Source organism: Monodon monoceros, unplaced genomic scaffold (assembly GCF_005190385.1).
Source record: "Monodon monoceros isolate NGI ecotype Baffin Bay Population unplaced genomic scaffold, NGI_Narwhal_1 Super_Scaffold_18, whole genome shotgun sequence".
NCBI lineage: Eukaryota > Metazoa > Chordata > Mammalia > Artiodactyla > Monodontidae > Monodon > Monodon monoceros.
In genome coordinates this window covers 49858487-49877272 of record NW_021703774.1, presented here as the reverse complement: position 1 = coordinate 49877272, position 18786 = coordinate 49858487, and the positions used below count along the sequence as shown (strand labels likewise).

Below are 18786 nucleotides of genomic sequence, written 5' to 3'. Positions count from 1 at the left end.
CCCCCTTCCCCTCTCCTCCCCCTTCCCCTCTCCTCCCCCTTCCCCTCCCCTCCTCCCTTCCCTTCCCTCCCCTCCCCCCACTCCCCCCACCCCCGACGTAATTGGTAGGCTGACTTAAATGATGTACATTAATTTGACCAAACCAGTCCAAAAACAAGAATGTGTTTCTTCTCTTACATTCACTTCTGCTTATAATTGTTTCTATGTCCAAGTGGCTATAGGTTTATTGGCTCTTCCTTTGTAAACTTTGCATCAGGAATGTTGTGTATATTCATGGTACAGTGATCTACCAGAACCTGTCCAATGATAACAGATGCAAACCTGTGTAGTTTGTTTGTTTCCCCAGAATATTTCCATGGAAAAATTTATTTATATATATCATATAATCCTGAAGATCATTCATAGTTTAAATTGTTTTTTCCCCTCATTTTTTCCCAATATTTTTAGCATCAGTAGTTTTGAATTGGATTAAGAAACGACTCCATTATTTCAGATACATGATGTAAAAAGAATAATAAGAGCTTACATTTACTGACGTCTTACAATATGCCAGACACTGTCTAAATGCTTGACATTTCTTATTTAATCCTCACCACTTCCCTGTGAAGCAGAAACCATATTGTTCCCATTTTAAAAGTAAGAAAACTGAGGGCCTGAGAGGTTAAGTATCTTGACTAGAGTCTCACAGCTGGTAAACCATGGGATTCCTTATCAAGCAGTCTTAGAGTCTGTGCTCTTAACCGCTCGAACAATATGTCTCTCAATAACAGTGACAATAATGAGAACTAATATTTATTGAGCCAGAATTTCTTCCCTGTGCCAGAAATTGAGAAATTGTTCTCAGCTTTTTCTAGTGTGTTAACTTAATCAAATAACCTACGCTGGGGACATGGGCCCTGCCATGACTCTGAGCCTCACTGCCAAATTTCTGGCTTTAGCAGTCTCTTCTCAAAGATCTTTGTAAACAATTCAAATCTGCTGAAAATCAGGGTTGAGTTATGCTAAGCAGCTCTATATAAGAATCCTAGCCGAGGTCAGTATGTGCCAGGGCACTATGAGTTAGTATCACCTTCCTGTATATTGAAGTACTTTATTACTTATCTTCCAAGGAAAATTAAAACCTTAGAGAGTCATATGAAGAGTATAAGTTTCAACTCCATGTTCCAAATGCTATATATATATTAAAGCCTTATAGCCGGCATTTCCTTTTTGATTCCTAGGTTCTTTAAGTAGACTTGAACTAGTTAAAAATAGGCGGTTCCCTCGTAACAGGTGGTTCTCTAATGGTTTTTTTTTTGGTTCTCTGACTATTAATAGAGGAAGTTAAGAATCTGTGGACTCAAAGTTAGCATTTCTCTGCCACCCACACTCTGTACCACGATAGAGAAGTTGAATTATGGGTGTATTGAAGTGCTTTAAACTTTGTCTTGTTTCTTGTCCATCAGCTTGATAATTGATCAACTTAAGTTTGGAGCTTGCCTTTAATCATTTTCTAATTTGGTAGTATCTAACTATATATTTTTTATTGAATAAAGTTATTTTAAAATTTAATCTTTTTAAAATTAATTTTTATTGGAGTTAAAATTTAATCTTAAAGTAGTAGATGTATATAGTTACAAGTGGGTACTACAAGGACTGAAATGCAAAAAAGTGGCTAGCTTCCTTACCCATTGCTGCAGCTAGTTTCTGTTCCATGCAGGCATCCACTTTCAACTCCTTTAGAGGCTTTTTCTACTACTTACCTTCATATTTTAAAATAATTCATGATTCACACATACTCATATGAAAATATAGATAGACTTACATAGTTTCAAACACTCTTTGTTTGGAACTATCTTCCACTTTTAATCTATTTTAAAAATTATCTCTAAACACACACACACACACACACACACACACACACGACACACACACAATACCATGATCTTATTCTCTTTTATAATTGAGAAAGGAGTATCAGAGAGGTTAAATCATTTGCCCCAAATCATAGAAGTAGTAAATAGCAGATTTGAATATAATCATCTGACTACACAGCTAAATTCATGTTTCATATGAGTTAGATTTGTTCAAAATGGGACCATATAGTGATTTCCCCTACCTTTTTAATGCCCAAGTGGTTAATAATAATACTAACAAATAAACTTTTATTCTGTGCTTAGTATGTGTGAGGCATTTATGAAGCACTTGGTATGTATTATCTCATTTGAACCTCACAGAAATCCCTAAGAGAATAGTTGTTTTGTCATCCTTATTTTAAAAATGAAGAAATTGAGGTTTACTTAGGTTGAGTAATTTGACCAGTCACACAACTTATAAACAGAAGATCTAGAATCTTTTTAAAGATAATTTTTATTGAAATATAATGTACACAGAGAAAAGTGCACAAATCCTATAGCTTGGTGTATAGCTTGATGAATTTGCATAAAGACAACATACCTGAGTAACTTGGACCCTGCTGAAGAAACAGAACATTACTAGCGTCCCAGGAACTCACTTATGTCCTTTCTCAGTCACTGTACGTCCAAAGACTAACTATGATGCTGAGTTTAATATTGTAGGTGAATTTTACATTTTTGAACTTTCCATAAGCCATTATACAGCTTTTATGTCTGAATTCTCTTGCTCAATATTTGTGAGCTTTATATATAGTGTTACATGTAGTTGTTCTTTCACTCTCATTGGTATATAATATTCCATTTTCTAAATTTTCACAATTTAACCATTCTGTTTGTGGTCATTTTGGATTGTTTCTAGTTTTTACTATTAAGAATAGTGCTGCCGTGTGCATTCTGACACATGTCTTTTGCTGAATAAGTGTCCACATTTCTCTTGGGTATATATCTAGGAGTAGAATTGCTAGATATGTATATGTTCTGTTTTAGTAAATATTGTCAGTTTTCCAGAGTGATTTTACCAATTCACACTCACACCTGCAGTTACTTTACATCCTCACCAACATTGTATCTTTTTAATTATAGCTATTCTGGTGGGTGTGTAGTAATATCTCACTGTGGTTTTAATTTGCATTTCCCTGATGATTAATAAAGTTGGGCAACTTTTTACATATTAAGTGGACATTTTGATACTCTTTTTTATGAAGTGGTAGTCATGTCTTTTGCCCATTTTTCATTTGGGTGTCTGCCCCTTTCTTAACAGAATATATTGGTTTTCCTTACCTCTGTCCCCTTTTTCTGAGTCATGAACTTCTGACTCTTCTAGTTTTTATTCTGGCATTTATACATCTCTTTATTCTAAACAATATGCATATACTACTGCATTTTTATTCATCAATTTTAGAGCTTTTTGTTGATTTTCTATTATGATAGGTGAGGATTAAGCTGTCATATACAGTCATCCCAACTTCCTTATCATAGTTATCTATCTATCTATCTATCTATTTTAAAATCATTATTCAATATTCCTTTTTTCTTTTCCATCTCTTTGTCTTTTTGTTCTGCTTTCTGGGATTATTTTCTGAACCTTATCTTCCACTTGTACTGTTGAATTTTGTTTTATATTTTTTTCTATCATGTTTTTAATGTCAGGAGCTCTTTTTAGTTCTATGAATGTTGTTTTTTATGAAAAGTATCCTGTTTTTGTTTCATGGATGCCATTACTTCTCATGTCTCTTTGAGGATAATGGTGGCTGTTTGGTTTTTTCCTCCTATATCACTTGTATCTCCTTCAAGTTGCCTTTTTCTGTTTGTTTTGATCTCTGTCTTTTCATGCTAGAGGCTTTCTTCTCATCTCTGGTAACCCTTGTTTGTCTGATTCAGATTAAGAATGGATTATAAGAAAATTGCCTGGAAGATCTGAGTATGAGGTTGGGCCTTGTCCACTGAGGGCTTTATCGTAAGGTGATCTGGGTGGGCTGTTTGTTGGGAGAGCCCCTTTGGTTAGTATCTTTGGTTCTTTCCTCTTGAGCTGATCTGATTCCCGAAGAGTGCTCTTCTAATTGCCTGCCTGGTGAGTACAAGTCTCTCTGCCTGTTATGAGAGTCAAATGGGGGGTGAAGAGAACTTTGGAGGAAGCACTTCTAAGCATTCCTTGAACGTTTCCAGGATGCTCTTCTCAACTGTGACAGTCATCCTTTAGTCCACCCCTTATTTTACCCTTCCAAGCAAGCAAACCTCTGTTCTTTTACCTGGGTTGGGGAGATAGTTACCCATTAAATAGAGAGAGAATCTTGGGACTCTGATTCATCTTTTTTTTTAATTGAAGTATAGTTGATTTATAATGTGTTAGTTTCAGGTATACAGCAAAGTGATTATACATATATTTACATATTATATATATATTCTTTTTCAGATTCTTTTCCCATATAGGTTATTACAAAATACTGATATAGTTCCCTGTGCTAAACAGTAGGTCCTTGTTGTTTATCTGTTTTATATACAGTCATGTGTATATGTTACTCCCAAATTCCTAATTTCTACCCCTGCTCACCGCCCCCCTCCTTTCCCCTTTGGTAACCATAAGTTTATTTTCTATGTTTGTGGGGACTCTCATTCTTAAATCAGTTTTACCCAGTTCTTGTTTTAGACCACCCCTTCTCCCCATTGAGAGGTACCTAGTGCTGGCCTATCCCTGAACTTTTTGAGGATTCCTAGTATAAATTGGGTTGGTCCTTAACATTTTCTCACTCTTATCTCAGGATTCAATTTTCTCAGGTCTGGTTAAGTCAGTTAACACTTGAATGTATTCTTTATAGCTTCTAAAATTTTACTTATTTCCTCTCTCTGTTTTCTCTGTCGTTGTGGGTTATCGTCACTGTCTCTACATATAAATATAAATTTATCTTTACTGTAGTTTCAGTGGGGTTTTGAGAAAGACTGAAATTATATGTTCAGTCTGCCATTTTATCCTAGTAGCTGCCATGTATTTCTTGAAATGAAATTTGAATAAGGCATTTGTGGACCTCTTGAAGTAATTCCAGGTTCTTTTGTAGGCCAAGGTTAGAAGTCTTAGACCTAGATAGACAGATCCTAGCTTTTGACTGATTTTTTTTTTTTTTCCTGATGTGACCCAAACTAAATTCATCAGCTGCTCCCTCAAACCTAATCTTCTTCCAGAATTCTTTTTTTTTTTTTAACATCTTTATTGGAGTATAATTGCTTTACAATTGTGTGTTAGTTTCTGCTTTATAACAAAGTGAGTCAGTTATACATATACATATGTTCCCATATCTCTTCTGTCTTGCGTCTCCCTCCCTCACACCCTCCCTATCCCACCCCTCCAGGCAGTTACAAAGCACCGAGCTGATCTCCCTGTGCTATGCGGCTGCTTCCCACTAGCTATCTACCTTACGTTTGGTAGTGTATATATGTCCATGCCACTCTCTCACTTTGTCACAGCTTACCCTTCCCCCTCCCCATATCCTCAAGTCTCAGTAAATGAAACCCCCATTCACCTCTTCACACAAATGCAAATCAGCAGTCACTCTCCTGTTAAAACATTTTGGGGGCTTCCTTTCCTTCCTAGGATCAAGATCAACATCGTTAACTTGGTTTATAGGTCTCTGGGTGTTCTTGGCCTGGACTATTTCACCAGCCCCCTAACTCTGTGCTTACCTTCTTGCTCCCCCTGCATCAGTCATAGGGGCCTCCTTTTCAGATTGTTAGAGGAGCAGAACCACTTTATTCCTCAAGGGCTTTTGGGCCTGTGATTTCATTTGTCTGAAATGCTAATACTTATAGTCCTTTCCATACTGACACACCAGTAACCATGCTCCCAGCTGCAATAATGCCCCAGACTAATTCCATAGCTCTCATTCTGTGCTCCCACAGCACCCTATACTGCTTCTTTATAGTGTGTATCATAATTGTTTAATCGTATGCTAATTGTACAGTATTTGACCCCTCAACTAAATTTAAATTCCATGAGTTCAGTGGCTTGGTCTGTCTTGTTCACTGGTAGATCCCCAGCATTGAGTACAGTGCTTTACACACAGTGCGTAAATACTTACTGAATTACAACCGAAACCAAATGAAACAAAAAAACAAGGAGAAGCTTTATGATATGCTAGAAAAAATCCTAGTTTATATGTCAGACTAAATTCTAAGATAACTGTGCTAGATGTGTCACTTTGAACAAGTAATTTTATATCTCTGAGCCTCATTTTATTAATCTATGAATTGAGGAAGTGTGATTTACTGACCTTCAAGATCTTTCAACTCTGATTTGTTTCCCAAAGGGTCTCCTTCTTCCTCTTCTATGCATTTCTTATCCTGTTGACCTTTATTTTTTAAATTTCTTCTCCCACTTGATTCTCATCATTATTTGCTTCCCTATATTCTTTTTTTTCTCTTTACTGTCTATAATGTGAAATGTATCCCTCGATATCTGAACTCTCACCATTTAAATATTTGCTACGATCTCTTGGAAATTTTTAACTTAAAATGGACTATTCACATTGAAATATCATTGAAAGAAACTTGCATGTATGTTCCGGCCAAAAACATTAAGTTGCACGTTAATCTGAGTGAGAGAATATGGAGTAGACTATTGTCCGTGAATCCGTTGTTTTCACAACAGGATTGTGTTTCGTGATAATGTTGTTTAAAGGCTTCATGCAATCTAAATTATCTTTTTTAAAAAATATCTTTTTTTTAAAATAAATTTATTTATTTTTGGCTGCGTTGGGTCTTTGTTGCTGCGCACAGGCTTTCTCTAGGTGCGGTGAGCGGGGGCTACTCTTCGTTGCGAAGTGCATGCTTCTCATTGTGGTGGCTTCTCTTATTGCGGAGCATGGGCTCTAGGTATGCAGGCTTCAGTAGTTGTGGCATACGGTCTTCAGTAGTTGTGGCTCGCAGGCTCTAGAGCGCAGGCTCAGTAGTTGTGGCGCATGGGTTTAGTTGCTCTGTGGCATGTGGGATCTTCCTGGACCAGGGCTCGAACCCGTGTCCCCTGTATTGTCAGGCGGATTCTTAACCACTGTGCCACCAGGGAAGCTCCAATTATCTTTTAAGATAATGGAAAAGCCTGTGAAAAGTAGGTGAGCCTAGGAGGATTAGAAAAGCTCTTATGTTAGGAAATGATAAAGGCTGAGAGACAAAAGACAAAAAGTTAAAAGATATAAACTTGGCTGTGCACATGTTCCGATGTACTATACATATGATTTTTACCTATTTGTGAGAAAAAATAAAATTATGAAAGTGATGTTAGTTTTTGAAAACTCATAGTTAATTTTATTTTGTTGTGCTATTTGCATTCATTATGCATCTTTAACAGATAATTGTTTCTTTACATTATAGAACACGTTTGCAGTAAAAAAGGAAAATGTAACTTGTATCCAATACCGTATATATGTGCAAATGTATTCACTAACAAGTTTATTAAATATTAAATGATTTTATAAGTTTAGTTTTAATTTAGAAATTTTTGGTGGATTGTATGGGGGGCTTAAGAATACTTAATATTGGGGGAAATTAATTGGGAGTTTTAGATGGGCTTGAACTGAATTATTCTTTTTCCACTTAAAATAAGAATATAGTCTCCGTTATGTGAAAATTTGCCATCCAACACATTTTCAGAAATGGACTAGATTTAGATAGGAGGGATGTACGTTCTATTTGTGTTGATTGTATTGAAGAGAAAATGCGAAATGCTTCCTTTTACTGCTTTATAGTCTCATATTTTAGTTGTTTGTTTCCCCTTACTCATTTGAGGTCATTGGTTTTTTGATAACAGGAAAGGTTTTTCACCTCTCATGTAAGTCAGCTGAGTTGTGTCAGGACCTAGCTGACTGAATTGGCTTGGTGACTTAGCAGTGAGTGACTGATAGGATTCTTTAGAGAAGCCTGCACATATTATCTCCTTGATAATTTTCACTGTAAGCTCAGTGATTTGTGGTTCAAACAGGTCACAATTCAGAAAAGATGCAAATTTAGGTCTGTTTTCTATTCCATTTGATACTGTGGAGAGAGGTAGAGCTATTAAAAAAATTTTTAATGCTGCCAAACTCTTGATAAGTTTTATTTTTTAATGCAGTCTGCTTTCTTCTACTCCGCTATAGTGAGATAATGACACAGTATTGGCAGTATAACCAATTGTGAAAACCCCAGAAACTGATCTCTCAATAGTGGTAAGCTATTTACTTTTTTTTCCTTTCTCCTCTAAGAATCACATTCTTTTAAAAGCTCTACTTCTTTCCCCACAGCAGCTGCCCCTAAAGGAAAGCGATGAGATTCAATTCAAAAAGAGGCAGGCATGGGGGGTATATTAATATAGGAAGAGGTACTAAATATAACAAGAAGATTGAGTATTACATAGTGTTTGAGATTAATTCTTAGTATAGTGTTTTTCTACCAGTAACAGGAACATGAGATACTAAAAGGATCTTGAGTTTTGATCATTTATACAACACCATGGTTATGTTTTAAGTGGCAGACTTATATTTTCTTACACTTTTCTTATATTTGCACAGTGCTTGACTGTTTAAGAAAACTTGCAATAGACCCCCTTTTTTTCCTTCTAAGGATGAGTATATAAATGAATTATTTTATTTTGAGTATTTTCTGTTTAGATAAGAGTATGAACTGTAGATGTGAGTTGTCTATTAGGATTGAAGAGCAAGCTGTGATTGACTGCCATTTGTCATCTTAACATGGCATCATTCATAACATTCCATTCAGTTACCCAAGCCATATAGTTGCTTTAGCTGTGCTTGGCCCAATGTGGCAATTATGGGACTTATTTCTTCTAATGCGTATCTAAAAAGTGAAGGAAAACAAAATGATCTGCTCTGCCTGCTGTTGCATGGCACAAGAGATAAGGTGCAATGCAAACTGTGTACTAGTGATGTGGAAGGGAGAAGTAAGGTGGAACCATCATAGGAATGGCTTCCCAAACTAAAATTAGTTCTTCTGCAAAGAAAAGTGTTACCTTTATCAAGGAATAGTTGATAAAGAATGTTAAGTCAGTCATGCCTTTAAGGAACTATTACGTTGTTTTCAGTTAAGTGTGATGGAGCAGAGTTAGAATAACCCCTGTGCTTAGCCCCTGGTGCTGCTGAGACTGAGAGTGAGGCAGCAGAAGAGCTGTTTGCAAACCTTAGGCTAAAGGAAATAATTCACCAGAAAGAAGAGTCATATGTTATCTCCTGCTTGTCTTCTATTCTCTTAAAAAGGGTGATGGTGAGCATAGGGAATTTCCTGACTAGCCACAAGTGATCCATTTTCTGGAAAAAAAAGACACAAACCTGTCTCTTAAGGGGAAAAAAACAACAGTATTTATTGACGATGATAAAATTTAAGATCCAAAACAAAGATCAGTATTTTGGAAAACTTGAATCTGCCACATGGAGCTTGACAGCTTCCCAGTACTTATAGACTTTTCTGATGACCAAGACTTTCTGAAGATTAATGAGTGTGATTTTTTGATATTATGTAATGAAAAGTGTCAATGTTTGGAAGATCTGCAAAACTAAGTGAACCGTTTTTTCCTAAATGATCAATGCAGAGTGCCCCAAAGTCATGCATATGGGTAAAAAGATCCATTCAAAGGGCAAGGTAGACCAATGATTTTTAACTTAACAGAGTATGAAAAGTTTATTGAAGTGGTGTCAAATTCCACAATTTACTTACTTTTAAGGAGCAACTGCTTGCCAGTTTTTGTTATAGTTTTAGAAAAGGTGAGCCACAGTTACCTGAAAATGCTATTAAAATACTCTTTCCTGGGCTTCCCTGGTGGCGCAGTGGTTGAGAATCTGCCTGCCAATGCAGGGGACACGGGTTCGAGCCCTGGTTTGGGAAGATCCCACATGCCGCAGAGCAACTAGGCCCGTGAGCCACAACTACTGAGCCTGCACGTCTGGAGCTTGTACTCCACAACAAGAGAGGCTGTGACAGTGAGAGGCCCGCGTACCGTGATGAAGAGTGGCCCCTGCTCACCGCAACTAGAGAAAGCCCATGCACAGAAACAAAGACCCAACACAGCCGAAACTAAATAAATTAAAAAAAAAAATACTCTTCCCTTTTCCAACTATATATCTGTGTGAGTCTAGATTTTCTACTTATACTTCAACCAAAACAACATAAAGCAAGAGATTAAAAGTTGAAACATACAAGAACCCAGCTGTCTTCTATTCAGCCAGATTTTAAAGAGATTTGCAAAACTTCAGTGTCACTCCTCTCACTAATTGTTTTGTTTGGAAAATAGTTGCATTTCATCAAAAAATGTGTTATTTATGTTAACATGCAGTAGGTTTGTTATTGTTGTTAAATGAGTAAATATTTTAAAAATTTCTCAGTTTTAATTTCCAATATGGTAAATATTGATAAATATAACCCACATAAACAAAATCTCTTTGAAAACAAAGAGAAACAAAATCTCAATTTTAAAAGTCTAAAGGGATCTTGAGATCAAAAAATTTTGATAATTACTAGTCTACATGGTAATATCCAGTCTCAAAGAAGCACTCTCCAATGGGATTCATTGAGTAACTGCTGATTCTTTTTAATGTTTCTAAAATTATTCAATTTTTGTAATAAGGCCAGCATCCAATATCCTTAGTATCCTTATAGGAATGGGACAGCGCAAATGTAAAATTTTTTTCCAGTTTTGCTATTAAGATTCTTATTTGTAATTCTAAGGTAGTTATCATATTCTGTAGTGAATTTTAGATACTAAATGTAATTGCAAGTCAGAAATTAGAGGTGTGTCACCAGAGCAGGAGAGAAAGAGGGTGGGAGGGAGGAAAGGAGGGAGGGAGGGGAGGACTGGTAGAATTGGTAAAGTGAAATACGGCAATAATCTGAGTTTGTCCTCTTAATATAGTCTCAGTAAACAGGCTTTACAAGTGTACTATTAAACCTTCATTTAGCCATGGAAATGAGGACAAGATAGAATGAATAAATTAAATTTATAGGTTTAAAAAATTATTTAAATTGTTAAAGTGCCCTTCAAACCTTAATCCAGAAATGCTAAAAAGAACCAAAAAATCCTACTTATTCTAACTTCTTCCTTGTTTTCTTCCTTTTATGCACTCTTATAAAATGATCAAAATATGGATAATAGAGAGTAGAAAAAAATATGAAACTATAAAATTTATAATGTGCCTAATCAACCTCATAATTTAGACTGACAGAAAAATGTAAAATATAGAAGTATTGCTCCCTATTTCATTCTACCTTTAGCCTTGGAGAGGAGTAATTTGGGGTCCCCAATATGCTTTATGAGACATTGTCTTGTTTCACAATACCATGAAGAAACTAGGAACAAAGTTGCAGTTGGAGAAGGGGAGAGCATTAAGGGAGACTGTAAGAGAATTAACTCAGGATGACACAGGGAAGATAATTTAGGTTTTCTTAAATTCAGTGCTGATGCAGATTTATATTTTGTCAGGAAAACTGGGTTTCCTGCTGTAATACAGTTTCCTATATTCTAATTTTATGGACAGAGTCTGTCAATGTCTTCTTGCTCAGTGTGGATCATAAGATTACTATTCAGATTAAATTGCAGGGGGCAGTTTAGGTCACCCACGGCCAACTTACATAAGAAGGTTAGTCATTTGAATGAAAACTTGTCTAGGCCACAAAACCACCACATTTCTACATAAAGTAGGTGCATCCCTCTCTGTTGAAGTGGGCTTGGTATTTGACTCTAAAAATAGGCCTACACTGTGGTAAAAATCTAACCCATTTGTTTATCCAAATCATGTGAAGAAAATCAGCTTTGACATGGCTTTTAAGTTCAGGCAAGAATCTTTTATCTGTGTCAAAAATGATTGAGTCAGTTCCTTTAAAGCTTTTTGTGATAATTTTAGGAAAATTTGACGAATAAAGAAAACTTTAAATTAATTTAAATGCTTGAAATAAAAGAGTTAAGGGGGCTTCCCTGGTGGCACAGTGGTTGGGAGTCCGCCTGCCGATGCAGGGGACACGGGTTCGTGACCTGGTCTGGAAAGATCCCACATGCCGCGGAGCGGCTAGGCCCGTGAGCCATGGCCGCTGAGCCTGTGCGTCTGGAGCCTGTGCTCCGCAATGGGAGAGACCGCAACAGTGAGAGGCCCGCGTGATGAGAGAGTTGGCGTACAGTGGAGAAGCTATCGATGCAGCATGTACTGGTTGTGCGAGGTTCAGAGGAGATAGAAGTGGAAAAACAAGGGGAAAAAGGAAAAACAGTGAACTTCTAAGAATTAGTAACATGTCAAGCCAAGCCCTGGTAATGTTATTAGTTCTAGAATTTTGAGTTATTTTGGAGGGTAGTTGATAAGTTCCCCAAGCGTGCAGAGCAACAAGTTTAGATAGACTTTTAGAGAGCAAAGAAGTTAAGCCAGAAGGAGCACTGAAGATAATCTTGGGCACATAAGGGGATGCAAGAAAAGAGACATATACCTAATGCCCTAAGTACTAACTTCTTTACTTTCTACAGATCTCCAGCTGTAGGTACGCATATTTGAATAATTATAGCATAAAAACATCTAGGAAATCATTTGAATTTCCTTGAAGTCAGTCAATACCAGGAATACCTATCATCCTGTGATAAAAAGACTATTACTAGAAAGTAATAGTAATGAAGATTCTTACCTAATAGGTAAAATGTGCTTATTTATTATTTACAACTCTCCTGCACTCATGGGTGTTTGTTTTCTAATTTCTTCAGTTTGAGGTGCTCCTCTAGTGTAATAATTAATAGTAATAAATAATGTATTTTACTGTTTCCTGCAGTATATTCCTGAGAGGAATTAGTCCTTCATGGCTAAAGAACTTTTAATATATACTGAACTGTCATAAAAGCCTTACTCAATGGATCTAATGTGTACTTATGGTTAAAATATGTTCCAAGTTTTTCAACAGGCCAAATGAACAAACAGATCATATTAAAGAGTTTTTAAGTGACTTTTTTGGATCTGACCCCTAAAGCAAAGGTAAAAAAAGCAAAAATAAACAAGTAGGACTATATCAAACTAAAAAGCTTCTGTACAGCAAAGGAGACCATCAACAAGATGAAATGGCAGCCTTCTGAACTGGAGAAAATATTTGCAAATCATATATCTGATAAGGAGTTAATATCCAAGATATATGAAGAACTCATACAACTCAGCAAAACAAACAAACACCCAAAACAGTCTGATTAAAAAATGGGCAGAGGATCTGAATAGACATTTTTCCAAAGAAAACATATAGATGGACAACAAGTATATAATAAGGTGTTGAACTTCCCTAATCATCAGGGAAATGCAAATCAAAACCACAATGAGATATCACTCACACCTGATAGAATGGCTGTTATCAAAAAGACAAGAAATAGCAAGTGTTGGCAAGGATGTAGAGAAAAGGGGAGCCTTGTGCACTGTTGGTGGGAATGTAAATTGGTGCAGCCACTATGGAAAACAGTATAGAGGTTCCTCAAAAAATTAAAATGGAACTACTGTTCAATCCAACAATTTCATTTCTGGGTGTTTATCCAAAGAACATGAAAACACTAATTGGAAAAGATACATACAGTAGCCAAGATATGGAAACAACCTAAGTGTCCATTGGTGGATAAACAGAATACTACTCAGCCATTGAAAGAAATGAAATCTTGTCATTTACGACAACATGGATGGACCTTGAGGGTATTATGCTAAATGAAATAAGTCAGACAGAGGAAAACTAATACTGTATGACCTCACTTATATGTGGAATCTAAAAACCAAAACAAACAAACAAAACAAAACTCAGAGATTCAGAGAACAGAATGGTGATTTCCAAGAGGAAGGGGTGGTGGGTGAGGGGGTGAAAGGTTTTAAGAGGTACAAATTTCCACTTACAAGTCATGGGGATGTCAACTGTAGCATGGTGATTATAATATTGTAGTGTATATTTGAAAGTTACCAAGAGAATAAGTCTTAGAAAGTTCTCATCAGAAGAAAAAAAAATTTTTTTGTAACTTTTTATGGTGACAGATGGTAATTAGATTTATTGGGGTCATTATTTTGCAGTGTATACAAATATTGAATCATTACATTGTACACTTGAAACTAGTATAATGTTACACATCAATTATACCTTAATAAAAGAAAAAAAACTAAAGTAACAGTAAATGAGACGTTTAGAAGAGCTGAAACATTTAACTTTGATATTGTGTGCCTCCACCTTTAAGAGACATGATGGTAATATGTTTAGATCTTTCCTTGAGGAAATTGCCTTCTATGTTTTTAAGATCTTACTGGCCTCTAGTGGTAATATGATGCTGTAGTTTAACCATTTCTAAATCTTACAACTGACTAGAAATAAAGTTATTTTGAAGACATAGGCTGCCAATAACTCACTCCTTCAGTACTGGATCAGCAGCACTCTTGAGTGTACATGCAATATCATCTTCTTCCTAAAGACTGTATCTTTTGTTCTTGTCTCTGAGTCACGCCCACCTCTTTCTTTTGAATGATACTAGTTTTGCTCTGAAGTGACCTCCCATTATTTTAGTGCATGCACAGTGGTGATTACTATGTCAAGTGTGTACTAACAATTCTTCCTAGTGTCTCAGCCCTCTTTTCTGCGGACTATGGGGCAAAATTTTCCCTCTGTATATAACTTTTTATTTTCTTCAGAGGAATTTAAGTTTTCAGTTTACCATTTAGATTTATGTTTAGACCTCCTTACTTTGATTTTGAAGAATCTTACATTTGAACTACAAGTTTACCAAACATGGCAATGATTTGTCACTTTTGTTTTTTGTGTTTGTCACACAGATGTGAAAGGGCCACCTACCCATCGTCTGTCTTGTGGCCAGTCACCCTACACCGACACAACAACATGGGAGCGGAAGTACTGCATCCTCACAGACAGCCAGCTGGTGTTGCTCAACAAGGAAAAGGAGGTGAGGTGGATATTACGAGGAAAGCTACTTCCCTTTTCTGACCAAATTCCTGAAATAATCTAGTTTTTATTTGCATCTTGATGAGTTGCATTTATGAAAATGGAGACTTTATGAAGGATACACTCTAAGTGGGTCTAAGGGACTGCTGATGTCATCATGATGATACGTTATTGCCGCAAAGGCGTGACATCAACAAGACAGGGCTGGATTTTCACTAAGGAATAGTGAAAGAGATATTGAGTTGAGTAATTTGGAATGAGAATGGGTTGGATTGTGTAGACCTGGCCCTGAAAGTGGTCCAGAGAGGCTATTGGAAATTATATCAGTCTAGCTCCTCGCAAGTAACAAATAGCATAGTCAGCAGATTAATTGAAAGAGGTTTAATGAAGGGACTATACAGAGTCATGGGCAGCATAGGGGACCCATCAGAGGGGGATAAAGTACCCATGAACTGGCAACAGCAGAAAGCAGTTGTCACCCTAGACCTTCAGGGCAAGGGAAGGGAGCAATGTTTCTGGAACCCAGAGAACTGTAGTTGCATGAAAGGACTGCATAACAGTTGCTATGGCTATACACAAAAGAACACAGCCTCTACCAAAATAAAAATGGCCAGCAGGGAGGAAGCAAGGGAGAACAGACACACCAGGTCTCTTTCCTGCTTTCTGATTTCTTGCCAGTGTTACCTACTGGCCAAACCTAACTTGAAGCCAAAGGAAAAGATTGCTTTTGATGTGTTCTGTAGAGATTTGTTTCCTGAAGCACAGCAAGGGAGAGAAGGGCAGAGAGTAGATCTGGAGAGGCAGACAGAATGTAATTAGTACAGACATCTAGTTCTAGGTAAACTTTCTGTCCCTCTAAGTGAAAAAACCCTTGAACTTATCATATACTATTATTACTTTACTCCTCAAACTATTACAGTGTACAAATCCTTCCACATCCAAATAATTCATTTGCTTATTGGTGATGTATTGGATAGTTGGCTTGGTAAGGCCAAAAAAACCATCCTACTCCACAACATAAAAAAATTAGTATGATCTTGACAAGAAGAGGGATAATGGGAGAAGAAGAGATCTCATTCGATGAAGGAGAAAGATTAATTGCCAAAAATATATATAAATAACTAGAAAACTGTAGGTAGAATATCAATTTCATAAGCCATCCCTCTGGAAAAGTTCGGAGGAAGCAGTGCGCAGAAAACACATTTCTTAATTCTAGTCTGTGGATCTCTACCTCCCTTTTCTCCTCTCTCTCCTCCCCCTCCGTCCCTTTTCTTTTGCATCTCTTCTCTTACTTACCATTCTTTAACATCGTAAAGGCAAGGTCATAGCAATAAAGCAATTTCAGTTTCTTCTTTTATTTTCATAGGCAATTCTTACTTGCAAGGGCCTGACTAATGTGCCCTCTATGAACTTGGTTATTCTTTTTCTCCAACCATTGAAAAATGTCCCTTACTTTTGTTACCATCTCCCTACCCATGACCCTTTTCCAGTATTGTAATATAATTAAACTTAATTTTATTAAAATAATTCAATAAAGGTGAGCCCTTTCTGGAACAGTATAGTACATGTTGCTTTGTTTCTATTAAGTAGATACATAATAAAAATTGGTAGAGTGAATATTAGTGTAGAATATTTCTAATTATCCAATTTGAATAGACAGATAATTTAACATGTGCATTTAAACCAATCGACTCTGTCAGCAGTCTTTTATCAGAGCTGTTAATAAGGAGTGATATGAACATATCATCTGCCATCTTTTTGCCCTTACCTACATTTTATTCAATTAGTAATGTGAGAAATTAAATAGCCTAAAGATAGATAGCATAAGGTCAAGAGCATTCCTTATCTAGAACCAAGATATAAAGCATGGATTAAATATTACTGATCAATTGAGTAATCCAGGCTTGGGCTCCCTTTAGTCCCATAAAATAACTGTCCATGATGAATGATTTCTAAAACAATTTCTTATGTACTTTATCGCTTTTTATGCCAGCCATCAAGAGTAGCCCTAGACATCTGGGGAACCCCTCATTTTCTCGTCTACATATTGCTCTGTATGTCCTCTTTTCTCCTTTCCCACCTTTTGAAACCCTTTGCCCTCTGCAACTCACAGTCCATCATCAACCAAATCAGCTGTTTCTTCCACCCCTTTTCTGAAGCAGCTCCTTAACTTCTTGGTCTCGTGAGAACCTGTAGTTTTCCTGTCAAGTGATGGCTGTTTTTTTCCCACAGCCTTCATACCATGCTGCCTGTAGTAGGCATCCTTCTCCTTTCATGGCTGCTTCCTGTCTCTTCTCCCCATTTTCCCTATAAAGCCCAGACTCTGAGTCCCATGTTGTAGTCATCTTCCAGCCCCACCCCCGACCCCCGTCATCTTGTTGATTTTAGCTTCTGGCTCATTATCATTATTTCCAGCACTACTCCAGCCTTAACTTGTGAGGATTCCAATATCTACAGAGATGATTCTTTCAACACACTGACTCTAAGTTCCTTGAACTCCTCTCCTCCAAGAATCTTTTCCTCTACCCTGCCTCATTGCTACAATTTCTCAATATTCTCAATTGTGTGCATCTTACTGTCTGACCTCATATCTTTCAAGTTCATCCCTTTTTCCAACAATTTTTCAATCCTTTGGGACCTATGGGCCATTGATCTTGTCACCTTTTCTGCCCCTCATACCTCTGATATCCTCTCTTCCCTCTTCTCCCAGCTTGAATTCCATGGTCAGTCATTTTCGTCTTTGCATACTATTTCCTTGCCCTTTTTTGCATCATCATACTCGCTTGGCAGTGTGATAGGTCAGTTAAATCCTGCTCCTCATCTATCCTGCCCTGCTTCCGTGCAGCATAATGTGTCTGGAGAAAATCACTCCACCCTGCTGACAGTCTTTAAACTAATGGCTACAAATCTCATGTGAGCCTCTAATGCTGCTTGGCAATCACAAAACATTTCCTAGTCCAGTTGCTTTCCAACTCTACTGGACTAGTGCTTCTCAGTCTATGCGTGGTAAAGGACCAAGTTTTTCCCTACCTCATCATGAACAATAAAATACAATAATGTGAATTGTGAAGAAAAATCAAGTTTTAAAAAGACAAAAGTCTAAGTCCAAATTTTTTATTAGATTAAACAAAAATGAAATTACAGTACAATAATAATCATACATAGGAAAATAAGGAATAGAATTACAAAAATTGTACATGTTCATGGAGAGTGTGCTGTACAATGAGATGAATCCACTGATCACACCAGGCACAATTCTCAATTTCTGTGTTGCTAAATTGTTTATTGTGGACCATTAACAGTTTGCAGAACAGCACAGGACCTTGCACCACACTTGGAGTAGCACAATCCAGGATGATTTCTAAGATGATTTTTTCATGCTTCCTCTTCTATTATAATTCCTTGTCTATTACCCTCACTTATAGCTGATTACTTTGCTGCTTATTTCACTGAGAAAATTCAGCCACTCAAAAGAGAACTCTTTTACCATGTCTACCCATCCACCAACAACTATTTCCTTATACTCTGATTTCCCTCTTTTCACTGTGGTTTGATTGTGTACAATCCAACTGTCAGCCCCTCCCCTTGTGCCCATTCTTGCCTATTCAAGGATGTATCAATAGCAGTTCTCCCTTACCTCTTTTACATCTCCAACTCTCTGCTCTCTACTAGATCGTTCCCATCAGCATGCTATTATTTCTCCCATCTTAAAAGAAAAAATGAGCCTGCATTAATCTCACTTCTACCGCCAGTTACCACCCCTTTCTTTGCTTCCCTTACCAGCAAAAATTCTGGAAACTTCTAAACTCATTGTCTCTAATTCTTCTCCTCTCATTCTCTCTTAAACCTACTTCCTTCATACTCTGACCTATGTCACCTTGTGAAAATTGCTCTTGTTAAGCTCACTGGTGACCTCCATATTGCTAAATTCAGTGGTCAGTTCTCACTTGTGTCTTACTTAATCTGTTAGTGGAATTTAATG

The 18786-nt window shown here is 36.9% G+C and overlaps 1 protein-coding gene across 7 annotated transcripts in view; it reads left to right on the top strand.

The window, feature by feature from the left end:
• The window catches only part of RASAL2 (RAS protein activator like 2), a 387077-nt gene that overhangs the window by 175356 nt on the left and 192935 nt on the right, over window positions 1-18786 (top strand). For all 7 annotated transcript variants that reach the window (XM_029231144.1, XM_029231143.1, XM_029231145.1 and 4 more), the window contains exon 2: window positions 14678-14805. In XM_029231144.1, the coding sequence (XP_029086977.1) occupies window positions 14678-14805 (128 nt within the window). The remainder of the gene's footprint in view (window positions 1-14677; window positions 14806-18786) is intronic.